General features: G+C 38.8%; 2 protein-coding genes across 7 annotated transcripts in view; one reads left to right on the forward strand and one right to left on the reverse strand.

Annotated features, from left to right (window-relative positions):
• Window positions 1-4,028, reverse strand: part of LOC117203713 (uncharacterized) — a 1,186,790-nt gene extending 1,182,762 nt beyond the window's left edge. For 3 of the 6 annotated variants that reach the window (XM_049714809.1, XM_049714808.1, XM_033439428.2), the window contains exons 1-2: window positions 3,463-4,028; window positions 2,907-3,188 (exon numbers count right to left, since the gene is read on the reverse strand). In XM_049714809.1, the coding sequence (XP_049570766.1) occupies window positions 2,907-3,188; window positions 3,463-3,555 (375 nt within the window). In that variant the 5' untranslated portion in view covers window positions 3,556-4,028. Of the gene's footprint in view, window positions 1-2,039; window positions 3,189-3,462 lie in introns of those variants that run through there. The other 3 variants (XR_007479220.1, XM_033439402.2, XR_004486599.2) reach the window with 3 other exon arrangements.
• Window positions 4,029-4,356: 328 nt separating this feature from the next.
• KMT2E (lysine methyltransferase 2E (inactive)) overlaps window positions 4,357-17,968 on the forward strand; it is a 98,398-nt gene continuing 84,786 nt past the window's right edge. The window contains 1 exon segment of the mRNA XM_004263372.4: window positions 4,357-4,494. The gene's annotated coding sequence lies outside the window, so the exon portion shown is untranslated.

The following is a 17,968-nucleotide window of genomic DNA, read 5'->3' on the forward strand; positions in this document are numbered from 1 at the left end:
TTAACACCTCGCCCAGCAAGAACGAGAGATGGCATTTTCTTTCAGGAAGTTAAACTAAGCAGGCTGTAATGCTGTTTAACCATAACATTTTAAGGTATATTTAATGGTTTCAACTCAAACAGTTCTCAGATATAAATCTTTTCATTCTACATTTAAAGGCCATTAAAGTCAGGGGTGGGGTGGGGCAAAGGAAAGTTTTATATAAAAACAAAATCCAGTGAAAGTCACATGTAATTCTGAATATTTTTTTTTTACTTTGAATTGTTTCAGCAAGTATGTCAAAAGATAGACAATGACTATTTAAAAATCCACCCCCAAAACTTTAAGAGCAGACAAAAGGGTTATCAATGTTTATGCCAAAAGCCCAAATTTGATTTACCGCAGAGCTTCATTTTACATACAATTTTAATAAGCCCTATTACTGGAATGCCAACCTTATAATACATAAAACACATGTAGCTACTAGTGGCTGGCACGGTGACACGTAAATGACAAGAGAAAAAGTGACAAAAATACAAGGGCAAAACTTATTGGATCCTCTAGTATCAGAGCAAGCAGTACTACATAACTTGATAAACCCCAAATACATCAAGGAACTGTAAACCCAGATAACAACCGGTGTTTGTATACTGTTGAAGTTTGTAGGTTAAAATGTCTGCTAGATGTGAGAAATATGGATGTTGAAAAATACTAAGGCCAGTTGTCTTCCCACCCTTTCGCGGGGCAGCACTATGGCTGTCCCATCAGCTGCCTCCCCACCCCATCTCACTGTGAAAGGGGAGGAAACTCTGCCACTGAGCCTCATCAACCCTCTACCTCTTCTCAAAACTGTGGTGATCAAAAGACGGGTTTTTTTTTGTTGTTGTTGTTGATTTTACAGTTTGGAATAAAGTACCAAGCATAATATTTTTATGAATTCAGGAAGCCTGTGGCCCCTGGTAAACCTAAGCACTGCATCTGCAGCTCTGAGATGAAAATTTGGGTGTTTCATTAGAGAACAGGCACAAAGGAAATTGTCTAGGGAGAACACATTAATATAATGCAAGAAGATAGACAAAGACAAGAAGTAACTGCAAGTAGTATTTTAAATGCCACAGGAAAGTAAAGAAAAATTAGAGCTCAAGAGGTTCATGGGTTTGGCAATTAGGAACAATGAGAACCTAAGCTACTTAAAAGTACAAAACAAAACAAGGATTTGTTTCCATTAGCTTGCAATATGGCCTCTCTTCCTTATTAAGGCACAGTGAAGTTAAAACCTTCTGAAAATTGCCTTTAAATCTACTGACTTCATATTTAGTTCCTCTTTTCTAAGCCGTAAGAAAATTGCTATAAGGGTAAGGGAGTCGTTACTTACACATAATAGACCCCTGAAATTATTCAAGAATTCTTATAGGTAAAATGCCCAATTTATATTCATAGAACACACAAAAAAGTTTTGAACTTTAAAATCTTTGTAGTACTTAAAATAAATATTAAAAATTCAATGTTGTTTTCAAACTACCAAGTCTACAACTAAGACTAAAGGAAATAGTGCAACCTTGACTCCAGGTTAACTCATCTTTTCAGGTCCAACAAGCATTTCCTCCAAGCACCAAATATAGGTATTCAGTCAAAAAGCAAGTCAGGAGTTAGGTGGAAAAGTCTTTGTTGAATAACTCCCAGCTCTCACTCAACACCACCCAAGGAGAGAAGCCCTTTTAAATCTTCTCTAGTTCAGTTAATGGCTATTAGTTTGGCTAAGTGGGAAAAGACAAAAACAAAATTAGTCTTTCTTACTCAATCTGCCAATATCGACCATAAGAACTTCTGAGCTGCTGGAAATCTTCACCTACCAAGGTTCCAAATACTAAAATTAAAATTCATACTTGTACAAAAGTGATTTATAGAGGTACGCTTTAATATTTCATACTGGTGCAGGAATCTTAATAGTATTTACCAAAACTGATTATAATTTCATCTTTTATTTTTAAAAACCGCAGTAAGAGGGCGACAGAAAAACAGAAGACTAAGAGTATTGAAAACAGCCTTACGACTTCATGTACAACACTGGCAACTTTTATTCTGTATTACTAATCACGTCTAAATTAAAAAAACAAATCCACTGATAAGATTTCACATTCTTGTAGAATATACAGATAGGGAAGAAACGGGAAGAAAGTAAATACAGACGGAAAAGACAAGTTTGAAGAGGGCCCCTCAAATTTCAGATGATACACTCCTTGGTTTCTTCTTTTAGGTAACTAAAAGTGTTCCTGGGTATTATCACGCCTTTTACACTTGTTTCCAAACTTAGGGAATATTTTGCCATTCGGATCTGAGAAACTTTACGTTTTCTCAGAAAATAATCGATACTCCTCGGCGCTGTGGCCCAGGAACTAGACTCTCCTTTTTACTCAGTCCAGTGGCCCTTCGGGACTCACGGTTGATTCCGATTCCCACATTAGGGACCAGCCACCTTAAGTAAATACACCTCGCAAGGAGAAAGGCAGGTAAGAAAATACGGCGCCAAACCTTCCCCTCCACCAACAGCCGTCACACCCCCTAAGGAGTGTCCCTCCGGGGGTTTCTCCCTGAGAGCTGCGGCTCTTATAAGCAGTATGGGGGAAGCGAAGCGCCCTCAACAGTCAACTCTTCCTCTTCAGGCGGCCGACGCCGACCGCACCACAGTCTCCTCCGCCCCAGCCCTTTCCCCTCCCCCGCCCCAACCTGGGTCTGAGCCAAACCCCACAGGAATGCAGCCCGGTCACATGCGCTGCGGCGGCGGTGGACGTGCGTCTCCCCCCGCGCCCCAAGGAGACCCAGCGCCATCTTGCCCTGACGCAGTTACTAAAGTCATGGGAAAATTGGTGTCTCCTCGTCCACGCCAGCACCCCGAAGTTTCGCAGAGGCCGAGCCGGGGCCCTCACCTCCCGCAGGGACAGGAGAAAATAGTCAAGGAAAAGCCTTGAGATTCCCTTCGCCACCGCTTGGGTTCCACACCGGCCGCGGCAGCAATGAACACCATCGTCACTGCTCTCTCTCCGCAACAGCCTCCCCCGACGGCTCTGGCCCCGCCCGCTGCTGCAGCATGAGGTCACCGCTAGCCAATCACGACACGCCCAACAGAACACCTCGGGCACTGATTGGCTGCACGGACCGCCTCTGCCTCTCCCGACTCCGCTTACCAAGGGCTCCGGGAGGCTGTGGAGCTAGAAGACGGAAACCGCCATTACGGGGAAAGACCCCGAAAACAGGAGCCGCAATCACCGTGTTATTTTACTGGGGAAACCCTTTATTCTTTGGCTTGCCCCTTTGTTCTTCGAGATAACCGTCTCTCTGACCCTCCCCCGTTTAATCACCGCCGCATAAAGGAGTTCCCGCTCCCCTCCCCGCACATTGTCCCGCCGGCGGGGAAATCCTTCCCCGGGGCCAAAGTAGGAGGCACAGACGGCAACTGCACCGACGGCAACGGCAGCTTTTTACCCCGATACACGGTGGCAGGGAGGCGGCGCTGACGGTGGCTGTATTTTTCCTGCTGCTTCTCCCCCCGACCTCTTCCGTTTCTCGCTCCTCCATCGAGACGGCGCTGGACTCGCCAGCTCCGCTTTTATCCGGTGCTCGGAGCCTGCGCACTGGAACCGCCTCAGCCCCTAGTGGGCGTCGAGTGACACCCCAACCGAGTTCATCCCGCGCTGGAGGCTAGACTGAGGAGGGGGAGGGAGAAGGGCAGACCAGGGCTGAGGTGGTTTTGGGAGTGGGAGAAAGTGCATGGGGTGGGGTGTCTTTCCAGGGCCTCCAATCATTATCCTTCCACCCAGCAGTGGCGCGCCCCAGCTCACCGATATCCAGATTTGAGAGCTACTCAGGGAAAGGGGATAAAGAACCAATCCCATCAAATACCGAAACTTTCCCAAACCTTCGGTGAATTGTTGAATGCATCTCTTGTGAAATAGACGGCGATTCTGTCCACCGCTCTGCCTCCAGTTGGCTGTCTTCTAGCCGCGGTGGAGAGGGAACGGCGGGCGGCAGCCCACAAGCAAAATGGCGGCGGACAGCTTCGTCCCCTCCCCCTCTGCCCCTGCGGAGCGGGGCGGGCGGGCCCCGTGCACTCGCCGCCGCCGCCGCCGCCGCCGCCGCCGCCGCCGCCGCCGCGGCCGCCGCCGCCGTCAGCCGCCATTTTCCCAGAGCGAGAGGCAGTGACACTGAGCGGGCGCAGGGGGCCGAGTCCGAGACGGTACCTGAGTTCGGGAGCGGCAACAGAGGGGGCATAGACACTCTTGAGCAGCCTCGCCGTCGCCTCTGCGTTCCTGTTGACTTTCTCGGTGCCCCCTCCCCTACTCCTCGGTTGCTGGTGAAGAGGCTGCGCGCTGCTGTTTGGGGAGGGGGTGTGTGGAGCCGGGTCCTGAGTCCGCAGTGGCTGCTGTCGGGGGGTCGTCCGACCGCGGAGGTGTGGACAGACTCCTTGAGGGTCGAGCAAATAACGGGGTTCGGGTGTCTGGTGTGTGAACATCACAGGTCAGTGCCTGTCGTCTCCTTGGGAGTTCATGGGGTTTGCGGGGTGGAGGGACGTGTGTTTCCAGGGGTAGGGGGCTTTCGCATCTTTATCTTTCCGGCGGGGGGGGGTCGACGTTGGCTCTCAGGTGTCTTGGCGGGGGCAAGACGTTGGTTGTTTGAATCGAATTTATCCTTTATCTTCTCTGTCCCTAGAAAGGGAACATTATGGCGGGTTTTAGGGTTGGGGAATGGGAAATTGGCAGTTAAACCCCCTTGAGAGTGGGAGTTAGGGAGGGGGCGCGCTCCTCGCTGGCTGCGGGTTAGGGCCGCTTGTGTGAGGAGGGAGGCTTGTGACTGTTAGTAGGGTTTGTGTTGAAGTGGTCCCAGGAGCTGCCAGCTCTCCCTGTCCTCTACCGCATGTCGTTCAGGTGCTGGGAACCCGTCTAGGCCCCATTTTCTTCTGCTGCTTCCATTTCTTGCCTGGCAGTCTCAGGTTTAATTTTCTCATAAATACGAAGGGGGTGGAAAGAACGCCCTGGGTATCTCCCTTTGTGGGAGAACGAGACAGCTCTTCATCCTCTCCAGGAGAGGGTAAAACCGCCCCTGAGGTGGTCACCCCAGTACCCAGCCTTCTCAGTCTCCTCCCCCCCTCCTCTTGCATTATCGCCGTCCTTTACTGTAGCGGAGGCTTAGAAGCCACAATATGGCACATTTCAGGGAAGCTGATTTTGACCAAGGGATTGGCACGAACACTGTGGCAGCAGACACAGAAGAGAAACAAACGGTTCACTGTGCTAAACGGGGGAGGGGGAGAGAGAAAACAAATCCGGAGGGCTCTCTTCCACCGGCCTTAGCTCCGTTGAGATCCGTTCTTGCTAGACTCTGTCTTAAGAACGATGCAGTTTCAAGGCAAAGGGAAATCGCTAGAGTGGCTATAGAGTAAACCCCGTTTTGCCTGTTTCCCCCCTTTTTAGACATGTGAATAACGTAAGGTGTTTGGAGTTCTGGAGACCTTGAAGAGAATTAAGTGAGGTGCATTCAACTCTGGGGTGGAGACATCAATACCTAATTGGAAAACAGTCCATTTTTTCCTTTAATCTCCGAGATGGGCAGTAAAAAGTGAAATTTCCCTCTTTTGTCCTTTACAGATTCTAAAAATGGCGGCCCCAGGCTGATGTTGTGGTAATCTAATCAGCTCGGGTCCTCCACACCCCTTGCAGTGCGTTTGTCTGCAGCATATTACAGGCTTATTATGTTTACATGAAAAGGCTGGGCTTTTTTTCTTCCCCAAACCGTTTACAGAGATGTGTTGATTTTACTGCAAATTACAATGCTGTGTCTTAGTTGATTAATTTTATGGCTTTTTCCTGAGAGGCAAATAAAATGACACCACTTTTGAAAAAATAAAAACACTCAGGTGTTTTTAATAGAAATTTCAATAGTGAGGCCAGGTGCTCTTACATAATAAAAAAAGTTACTTAGGGGCAAATAATAGTTTTTGTTTGGTTTAATCCAAAGCGTCTTTTATTCAATAAGCCAAAGTAAATTAAAATGTTTAGTAAGTGTGTAAGTACAACCTCTTTTGTGTGATTAGGCATTTTAGTCTAGAGTGGAACGTTTCCCATCCAACTTTTGACCAATTTTGTGAATTTTGGTTTTTGTAATCTTTCAGATTTTTAGGGAGCTGTACAAACAAGCCTAAACCTGTTACTTCACTGGGTGTGGAGATGCTTGTCCTTCTATTATATTTGGCATCCATTTTTCCCATATATTTAAGCATTCCTGAGGAATTTTGTAACTTGTGTATTTGATAAAGTGGAGCTGCATGCTTTGCTCCCTTACAGTTGTCTTACAGCATTCTGTTATAATTATGTAAGTAAAAAAGTAAGGCTCTAGCTCTTGATATTTTTCCTTCCCAAACATGCCCGTTTATTTACCCATTATGGGATGTGGAATTTAGTCTGTTTTAATAGACTTTAAATAAAAGCCATATCATAACAGGGTTTTGAATCCATTTTATGCTATTTTCAAAATCTTACAGATTGGGGCAGAAAATTAAATGACGTCATTTAACTTTATTTTTTAAAGTGTGAATGATTAGAATTCATCTCTGTAGTGGGAAGTTGATCTTTTTTGGCCTGAAGTAAGCAGTGAGCTAAGAGTGGGCTATTAATGGCATTTAATGACCATTCTGATTGTGGAGCAACTGGAAGATGAGTGCCTTTCAATCCAGTAGTACTTAAAAAGGTTGGAGAGGATACACCCTTTCGTGATTCTCTTATTTCATTGTAAATTCTGCTCTAAAATACTTACAGTGGAATAAGAGATTTATGAAGTTCATATATGAATTAGACTGATGAAAAATTTGTAATTTACAAAATAATAGTAGAAGTTACCGGCTTAGGGAGTTTTATCATGGAAGACTGAGCATACAACTTTACTTAGAATCTTTGAAATATTTTATAAGATGAAGTGTTGGTGGGTGGTGGAAAAGTTTGTGTAGGGACTCGGGGTCAGTACTCATTTGTCATATGCTCTGACTGATCATATAATTCAGATTCCTAACTGCTGTGTAAAGATTGTACATTTATTTTATAGACTAAGTGGTTAAGATCTGTGGTTCAGAAGGTTGGTACTTTAAACTTACTATCTAATGTAGGTAATTAGTATACTCTTGGGAAAACTTGATTTATATAGCCAGAGGAGGGAACACTGTTTATACACGTTTTTGTTGATCTTGACCTTGATCACGTCTAGACTTATAAGGCATTTGGATTTATTTGGCTTCAAACAAACAATATCAAGTTAGAAATTATAAGAAAAGCTGCCTTCACTCGTACGAGCTTTCTTCATACTGGCCTGCTTCATTGCTTTGTGGTTTGTTTCTTTTTGTTTGTATTGATATGTTTTTGGTTCCTATAAAGTGAGTCTGGCTTTTTATTTATTTTTTGTATATTGTACTTTATAAATAACATGGTTGTAAATGTTTGCTTTTTATTCATGTATACCCCAATTGACTATGTTTTGGATTGTCAAGGCAAATTTATTAAAAGGTGAGGCATAATTTTTGTTCCCAGAGAGTTTTGAAACATTTGGTGCCTTGGGGCAAAACTAGTCAAATGGTCTTTGTTCTTAGAATAGCTGAATTTGAGGGATTAGTTGTTTATCTGTTTAAGTGGATTTGTAGAAGATCATAATGTAATTGGAGAGCAAATTTTAGAGACCACATTTTGATCATGCTTCCCTTTTGTTGTCAGTATAAGTTACAGGACCCCTTCGATCTCAATTTAAGTTTAGAACTTTTACAGGACTTCTCATTTCTCTTCAAGTCTTTAGGTCTCTGATAACTCTTCTACAATTTTGCCTCGTCTGTTTTCCTCACTGCTTCCAGCCGGAGAATTTTTACCACATATACCGCAGTAAGCTCTAGGATTTCTTGAATCTAAAAATGAGGAAGTGAGGCAAAAAGCCAATTAATAAGTTAGGAGAAACTCTTCCTCTCAATATATACTGTAGTGGTCTTAGTGAAATTAGAACTTATTAAATTGGTTTCTTATTTCTAAGAATAATATGGCCCATTTTTATGCATCAAACTCTTAAAGAAGGTTATGGTTTTATTTTTTAAAATGTATTTTATAAATCCTAACAGCTCTTCTTTTCTGGAAGTTACTACTGGGACTTAAAATGTATACTACCATTGTGTGTTTAAAGTATTGTATAAAATCAACAGGACTTTGAAGGGCTATCAAAAGACTGCTTAAGGAATATTAGTATGGAATCTTCTTAAGAGACATTATGTTTATTTTTTTTTAAATATTTTAATAATATATAAAATAGTTTCTATCTCCAAAGGATTCATTCTTAGCAGATAGTAGGTGCCCAATTTTTTGTTCAATTTAAAGCTTTTGTTAAGTGAACACATTTACATCTCAGATATTCAGGGTGATCAGGGACTGTTCCTTGTCACGTGTGAGAATAAATGTTAAATACATGTATTCTGTGAGATTTACTTTTTAATGTTGAATATAGAATTATTTTTACTTTGTGATAAAATTATTTTTTGTGTTGACTGGCAAAATAACAAGACAGATACTATTTGAGATATTGCTGTGTAAATGTTATTCAGTTTGTAGGCTGGGTTTAAAATTGGAGTGGCTTATTATCTCTTTTTTACTGCCTCTTTTATAATAATGTTGGGAGTAGCCTCATTTTTTTCCTTAATATTTTTTTTTAACATCTTCATTGGGGTATAATTGCTTTACAATGGTGTGTTAGTTTCTGCTTTATAACAAAGTGAATCAGTTATACATATACATATGTTCCCATATCTCTTCCCTCTTGCGTCTCCCTCCCTCCCACCCTCCCTATCCCACCCTTTTTCCTTAATATTGAACGAAAAAATACTTTTGTATTACCTAAAAATTTATTTAATATGGAAGAGCAATATTTTGGTTGAAAATTGTTTTTAGTGCACTAAAGTTTTGAAGTAGACAGTATTTAATGGTAACAGTCTTGCCATTGCAATTTAAGGATGAGTATTTTGTAAAGAGGTAGGAGTTGACCAAAAGAAATTGTTTTCTGTTATTGTGAGCACTTATGATGAGTGCCACAGTAAAAATCAAATGGTAGTGACTCAGGCTAGGTTAATGAGATCTTACTTGTATCTTTAAGAATATGAGAGGTTTTTATTAACCATTGGTAACCAGAACGCTTTTTACTTAAATCAGAATCAAGAAGATAGTTTTATATTTTACTTGATATGTATTTTTGCTTGATATCAGTTCAGTTCTTGTGGATAGCTCATAAATCAAATTTTATTTTAAATTGTGTAGGAAAGCCATGTTAATATTGTTAGGTAAATTTTATACCTTTGTTGAAAATCTCATTTGGTTATTTATCAAAACTATTTAAGCTTTTAGGGACGTTGGACATTTTCCATGCAACAGGTCAGTCACAGATGTCTTCTTTGGTGTGTTGCATTAAGATGCCATCAAAACAGACATTGTGCTTTTTAATGAGTAAATAATTTATAATTTAATGAGTAAATAATTACTTGTCAATCATTTTAAATTAAAATACCTATTTTTGCGTTTTAAAACTATCTCAAATGTGAAATCTGGGTTTAAGGAAGGACCTATATACAGGTCAACATGAGATACAAAATGATAAGTACAGCTTTCTTTATACAACTGGAGAAGAGATAATTTTCTACTAACTCTTAGATGATCGAGCAGTTTAGAGTTAATCCAAACGTATAAACATTCTTGGTCCTGAGGTTTATTATTGAGAAAGATAATATTGAGTAATCACACCTGTGTTATAACCAACACGGGTGCACCATTTAAGGTCTGAGCCTGTGGCAGAAGCTAAGTAATATAACAGTGGGATTGAGTTAGTTTTGGTTTGTGGTATTTATAAGATAATTTCAAGTTCACATAATTATGTTATCTAACATTTTATCTGAGACCAGAAAATTAAAAACTTTTAAAAATCTTTTTTGAGTTTTATTTTCAAAAAGTACTTAAAACATTTTTATTTAAAGACTTTAACAAAATTTTCCATGATAAATTAATTTAAACTAAATAAGTTTAAACTTTAGAGCTATATGTTTTCCATTTTTCTCACCGTTTGGTGTAAGAATTAGGTAAAGCCTAGTGTCAAAATGGTTTTTGGCAAAAAGTGAGGAATGTGGTGGAAATTAACCATTATCACTTAAGATACTGTCCGGAAAACACAGGTTTGTTTTTTCAAAAGTTCACATATCAGGAGACTATCTGTGAGAAAGATAAGCCCTTCTAATACTTTTTCTTATATCACAGACTAATAATGAGGTCATAGTTTCTATTTTTGATTTTACAGAGAGACCTCTTGCATTCCTCTTATTTTGTATGTCATTTAAAGAAAGACAAGTTTCAGGAATTTGAAAACCCATTTCATCTTTAATCATGTGGCAAAAGATGATTAAACATTTTTAAAAAATTAATTCATTTACTTGTTTTTGGTGCGTTGGGTCTTCTTTGTTATGTGTGGGCTTTCTCTACTCTCCATTGCTGTGTGTGCACTTCTCATTGTGGTGGCTTCTCTTGTTGTGGAGCACGGGCTGTAGGTGTACGTGGGCTCAGTAGTTGTGGCTCGTGGGTTCTAGAGCACAGGCTCAGTAGTTGGGGCAAATGGGCTTAGTTGCTACGCAGCATGTGGGATCTTCCTGGACCAGGGATGGAACCTGTGTACCCTGCTTTGGCAGGCGAATTCTTAACCCCGCCCCACCAGGGGAGTCTCAAGATGGGAAGATACTTTGGTAGCCATAAATTGATGGCCGGGCAGTAGGGTCTGCGGTTGGTCTGATACATAGTAATTCTTCTTGAGAAAGTAAGATTGTTCCTTTTGGAATTATTTGCTTTTCTCTTTAAATGAAGCTGCATAATTGGTTGAATTTGACACAGCTTTATTACATTTTAGCATTAAACCCCTACCTAAACACTATTTTTGAGGCACAGACAAAAGACTAATTTGAGTAGCTGCTGTTTCCCTTGCACCATTTGTTTCTATTTCTCAAAAGCCTACTGTTTTAGGATTTGTTTGGATGCAAGGAACAGAAATCAGCTCCAAGTAGCTAAAGTAAAAGATTTGTTATAAGGCTGTAGGGAAATCTCACAGAACTTATTTGAAAAAGTACAGTTGGGCCTTACAGGAATTGGCAAGGTGTCAGAGAACCAGTATTCTCCATCTTGATCCCTCTAATTAGCTGTGACTGGTTAAGGAGATGGTAGTGGGGTGAGTATTTAAGGTATGAGTGTGTGTGTGTGTGGGGGGGAGTAGTTTCCTTGTATGGAGAGCAAAAGAAAAACACCTCTAATTCATCTGAAAATAATTGCCTTTTTCCCACAGATACTCAGATATACCTTGGAGGGCCTCTAAAACTAAATAATATCAAATGATGATCCTATTTTTTAGCTTAAAAATGCAAATATGGTATATATATATATATATATAAAAATATATATGAATGTTGACCAATGTTTCCAAAAAACGGGTTTTTTTAGGTGTTAATTTTTTATTTTGTAATAATTTCAAACTTCCAGACAAGTTTCATGAATGGTATAAACTTGCCTTATATCCTTCACCCAGATCCCCTGATTTTTAACATTTTGTCACTACATACTGTTCTCTCTGTACGTATATAAAAAAAATTCTGAACCATTTGAGAGTATATTGCATACATCATGCCCTCTTAGAGCCCTTAATACTTAAGTATGCATTTCCTAAGAACAAGCATCTTTTCTTAGGTAACCAGAGTGGTTAAATTCAGGAAATATAGCATGCGTGTAATACTTTTCTCTAGATTATTGTCCATATTCCATTTTCATCGGTTGTCCCAATTATGCCCTTTATTAGTATATTTTTCTGGTACAGTAGCTAATCCAGGATCGTAGATTGCATTTAGTTCTTAGGTCTCTTTAGTTTCCTGTAGTCTGAAAGAGAGTTCCTCAGTCTTTTGTCATAACATTGGTAGGCTAGATATTTATTCAGTTCCTCTCAATTTGGGTTTGTCTAAGTTTTCTTCATAATTAAATTCAGATTTTACACTTTGGGCTGGAACACTAGATAAGTAATATGTGTTTTTCTCTCATCTGGAGGCACTTGATGTTTGCCCACTACCAGTATGTTCATTTTGATTGCTTGGTAAAGGTATTGAGGAGTTTCTCCATTGTATAGTTACTGTTTCTCATTTTGCCATTATTAAGTAATTTGTGGGGAGATATTTTGAAATTGTGTAAATATCCTGTTCCTCATGAGACTTTCCTCTCTTAGATTTAGTGTCTATTGATGATTCTTACCTGAATAAGTTTTTACTATGGTAACTGCACATTTACCAAGGTTTTTAGCAGCGGTTTGTTTCTGGGTAATTGGTATTGTGGGAGTTTCTTTTTCCATTTTGGTTTTTCTGTAACGCATATAGGTTGCTTTTGTAATCACAACAAATAAATGAATTTTAAGGAAGAAAAGTGTAGATAATTTAGATAGTATCAATAGTATTCCTGCACGGTTTTCCACACAAATGGGATTTAAAATAGTTTCTTGAATCTAGCCTAATTTGAAATTCAGAACACAGAAATTAAGTACTTAGATTGTTAAAAAAAATTTTAAATGATGTAGTTCCAATTCCTCATTCAGTTTTTAGAATTATTGCTAAATGAGCCTTTAACAGTTGTTTAGGTTTATGATTTGTTACTAATGCTAGCAGTTTGATTTCTAACACAAGGCTAAAAATACATATTTTAATTGTGGTGCTATTTCCCTTCTTCCATTAAAAAAATTCTTTAAGTAATTTTTTTAAAGTTAAAATATTTTTTCCTGAAATCATTGAGACAGGTTCTTTTTTCCCATATACACAAGTCAATGCTTTTTAAAAAGGGGTTGGTAAGCTGGTAATACAGCAGAGCATCAAACATCTATAACCCTTAGGTCAAAGCAGTGTATGATTTTTGGAACCTTGTAATGAAAGAAATACATACTCATTGTAAAGAAGTTCAGAAGAACAAGAAAGGGACAAGAAACAAAACACATATTCAGACTTTAATTACATTGTGATGACACTTTTATCAATTTGGCATATTTCCTTTCATTGATAGCAAAATATTGGTAGTGAATTTGGATGATAATTTGAATGTTATACTGATTCAGGTCCTGGGTAACATATTGAATGAAAATTATTAATTTAATTTCTTGGGAAATTTTCAGAGGGACTGGTAGAAGAAAAGTGTTGTGAATACTTAGTGGAGATTTTATTCTGTAAAACTTAAATTCCCTTCTGAGAAAAATTAAGATGATCATATTTGAGAATAGTGAGGATTAACAAAATGATACAGTGGATTTGTAGCATTCTACAGGTGCTTTGTTGACTTAAAACTCATTTGAATCAACCGTATCCAACTGTATCTTAAGAGAAGGAAAGTTCAATTTGTAGCATTACCAAATCTTAGCCCGTTGTTTTAAAAAAGTATAGAGGGAAAGGTGCAAAAACAAGTCCCATGATGAATTAGAGGATTTTCTTTTAGGCCCAGACCCCCAATCTGGACATGTAAAGTAGCACCCTATTGACTAAAGTTAAGAAACTAGAGTTATAATTGACTTGTGAGATCTTTTGTTTAAATATTCTTATTGTGGCCCAGGGACCACATGTATCATTTACATGGAGTGCTTATTAAAATGAACATTCTTGGGCCCCATTCCAGACCTACATAATCACATCTGGAGGGGCCTTGAATTTGCATTTGAGTACTAGTCTCAGCTGATTTTTACACTATTTTAGCTCTTTTATATTACAGGTAGACTCAGCCCCAGGGAGGTTAAATAATTTTCCCAAGATCATATTAGATTATGGTTGATCAAGAATTAAAATTTAGATCCTGATGCTTGGTGCTTTATACTTTTCCATGCTGAAACCATGCTGACTCTTCTCTTGAGAAGCCAGGCTTCTGGATTCTCTAAATGAGGAAATACTGGTCTTTGTGCAGTGTCATGTGTCAGACTCTATATTTTGTGCTTTTCTGTATCCCAATTCAAGATGATCTCTTGGTTTCTAGAAGAGTCTTGGATTGGAATTATAGCAGTACCAATTGGGATCAAGTTGTGGTGAGTCTTGAATGCCAGGATAAAAGAGTGGCTTTTATGGAAGAGCCACTGAAAAATTACCCTTGGGGAGTGATATATTAGGACATGCTTATTTACTCCTTAAAATTGTTAAGATTATGAAGGTAATTAATATATGCTTATTAAAAGAACTCAGTACTTCTTTAGAGGCAGTATTGCAGAGGGGTGAAGAGTAGAAACTCTCAAACCACGCTGCTTTAATTTGACTGCATTCAAACTAAGTTGTACTCCTATGTGACCTTGGGCAAGTTACTTACCTGTGCCTTAGGTTCTTGATCTGCAAAATGAACATAATAATAGAGCCTATCTTATAGAGTCTTTTTTATTAATTGGAATATAGTTGATATAGAGTTGTTTTGAAATTCTATGAGTTAATACGTATAAAATCTTGGTAAGCTCTATAAGTTGTTGCTGCTATAGTTGTTTCAGGAAAAAAGTGAGTCTCTGACTCCCATCCTTAGCTTCTCTCTTATGCTGAGGTGATGACTGTTTCTAATTTCTGTATTTTTCTTTTGGTGTTTTATGTAGATGCTGTAGAAGTTTCTTTAACCTTCATTTAACCAACCTTCAGGATTAATATTCCTTCTGTAAAAACTACGGATGCCCATTACATGTTGAATGATGTAAATAAACTACTCTGTGCTGCTGCCACTAGTTGAGTTGAATGTTCACAATAGTCATGTTTGTTCCCAAATTGGCTAATCCCATTGTACTTGTCTCGTGTTTATATTAGTTAGGTATTACATAAAACAGAGATAAGTGAATGTGAAGAGAGAGTTGTTTAAATGAAAACTAAGTTAAATGCTTTGGAAAACTTGATAAAGGCAAATTAATTGCTGAAGAAAATTGTCAAGTTAGGTATTGGTAAGGCAACTAAAAGATTATGGGGGGGCTTCCCTGGTGGCGCAGTGGTTGAGAGTCCGCCTGCCGATGCAGGGGACACCGGTTCGTGCCCCGGTCCGGGAAGATCCCACATGTCGCGAAGCGGCTGGGCCCGTGAGCCATGGCCGCTGAGCCTGCGCGTCCGGAGCCTGTGCTCCGCAACGGGAGAGGCCACAACAGTGAGAGGCCCGCGTACCGCAAAAAAAAAAAAAAAGATTATGGGGAAAAATAAGAAAAAATCTAGAAGGAAGTCTACATTCACACGGCTGCACAAGTGTCTAGGTGATTTCTTACCTTGGAATAATCTAAAACCAAAAACCATAGGTAATACATTATAGATATGGTTTCTACAAGAACGAGAACCCAGAATACGAATTAGGGGAGCCATATTCAAAAAATATTTCGGCTTGACACCAAAATATTGATGAATGATATTATAAATTAAAAATACAGTCTTTATAATAATATATATTTATATATAATTTTTTCGTGATTCTCCATGTTAAATGACTGACTTTGATGAACTCAAACTTCTAGTCCCTATTTTTTGTATATAAATCCTGATTTCAATGTTTAATCCAAAACAGGATGGATCTTAACTGCATTCTGTAACTTTCTTTTTTCATTTAGTATCTTGTAGATTTAAAAATGTTCTTTCAAAATTAGACTCAGGTTTGTCCAATGGGGTTTATATGACCCTACCTAGATGAAATGACAGATTTCATTTGTCTCTAGAATTTAACAGATACATTGATATGTTAAGATCCAATAGCCTTTGTTATCTTGTGAGATTTAAATTGTACTCTTCTTTAGGACCTTTCTAACTCTGATAGTATTATATATTAGATTTATTTAGTGGCAGATAGTTGAATGCCCTCTATGTGGAAGCATCATGGTAGCTACTAATTTTGGCTTGCTGATCTTGCACATATTTCCTAAGGGAAATAGCTGATGATTGTGTTGTCCAATATACCTGGGATCAGTTTGTTTCATTTTCAAATTTCAGCCTGTAGTTGTTTGGTATGTTGTAACCTAGTTGCTCTATGTTAGTAGTAACTTTTTAGTTATACATTAATGTAGTAACTGCATGATTTTTTAATTTCGTGTTAAAACTGGCAGATTTTATGGATGTGGTGTGGTTGTGCCAAAACACGAAAGTTCTTTTGTTGTGTATTTACTTTGAGAGTATCTGAGAAGCTGTGATATTTATCATTTAAATTTAATCTAGAGTCATGGTGGAGATTTCGGAAGACATTCTGCTGGTATAGCCTAAACTATCACTTAGAAGAAGTTTCAGTTTTATGCTTCTTATAGATTGAAGTAAGTTGTTCATTATGGATTTGGGCAAAAGTATTTCTAATTCGGTCCCTGATTTCACACAGCAACTTCCTTCTTCATGTTCAAATGACTTTTATAAGAGTGGCTGGTCAGCTCAGTACATGTGGATTATTTTTCATTTAATCTCTTCACATAAAGGTCTTTACAATGAAGTTTGAAAGTGAAAGTGGGTGCACCCTGTCTTATAGCAAATATACTGGCCACTATAGAACTCGTTGTATCTACCAACTTCATTCTTGACATTTTATTTTTTTCTTTATTGTAAAATTTCTCAGTGATTATATGCCTCTAAAAGCTTTTCTAATAGAGACTTAGATCTGTTAGTGCCATAATTCATTTTTGAGTAAGATGCATAGACTTTTTCTCTAAGTTTCAACTCTCTAGTAGTAATACACCAGTCCTCCATTTCTAGGTTTTGGTTTTTGTTTTTATATTAACATATGAAGAGGGGGAAGCTGATCTTTGAATACTGTAAGCCCTGGGATCAAAGGACTGGGAAAAATTCCATAAAAGTAAACGGTTTAAACATGGAAAGTATTTTTCCTTTTTTTATTCATTTTGGTCTCTTGCTGACTTTGTAGGTTGTTAGATACTTAGAAATTAAAGTACTCTTATTTTAGACTTAAGATTTGATAGTAAATTTTTAAATGTATTTATTTATTTATTATTTATTTATTTTTTGGCTGTGTTGTGTCTTTGTTGCTGCGCATGGACTTTCTCCAGTTGCGCCGAGTGGGGGCTACTCTTTGTTGCGGTGCGTGGGCTTCCCATTGCAGTGGCTTCGCTTGTTGTGGAGCACGGGCTCTAGGTGTATGGGCTTCAGTAGTTGTGGCTCGCGGGCTCTAGAACGCAGGCTCAGTAGTTGTGGCACATTGGCTTAGTTACTCTGCAGCACGTGGGATCTTCCCGGACCAGGGCTTGAACCCATGTCCCCTTCATTGGCAGGTGGATTCTTAACCACTGCGCCACCAGGGAAGCCCAAAATTAAATATTTTAAACAGATATATTCTTTAACCATTTGTTCTTTCACGTGTTCTTTCACCATTTGTATGTCCTTGGTAGCCAACGATATATTGACTGGAATTGATTAAATTATCTTTGGATTGGAAAATATAAACTTCATAGCTTTAATTCTAAGAGGCACAACACTGACATCCATAAATGAGTATCTACAGTGTATTTACATATCTTATTTTCTCTGCACAGCAACTCTGCAGGTAGATCTTTTACCCATTTTTCTTGAGAAGCCTAGAGAGACTGAGGGTCACATAGCTAAAGAGTGACTGATCAAGAATTTTAATTCAAGTCATTTGAAAATCATCATAGCTTTCCACTGATCCTTAAAAAGGACTAGTTCTTGGCAAGGTAATGAGAATACACAAATTTCTAATCCAAGGCAGTTACTTAAGAAAACTATTCTAAGATACCCTTGATTATATTAGATTGTCATAGCTCATTTGAGGTGTCTTAAGGGCAACTTAATTTTCTCCCATCCTGAGGGTTGTCTTTTTGCCTTGTTTATGGTTTCCTTTGCTGTGCAAAAGCTTTTAAGTTTCATTAGGTCCCATTTGTTTATTTTTGGTTTTGTTTTCATTACTCTAGAAGGAAGGGCAGCTTAATT

Source organism: Orcinus orca, chromosome 9 (genome assembly GCF_937001465.1).
Source record: "Orcinus orca chromosome 9, mOrcOrc1.1, whole genome shotgun sequence".
NCBI lineage: Eukaryota > Metazoa > Chordata > Mammalia > Artiodactyla > Delphinidae > Orcinus > Orcinus orca.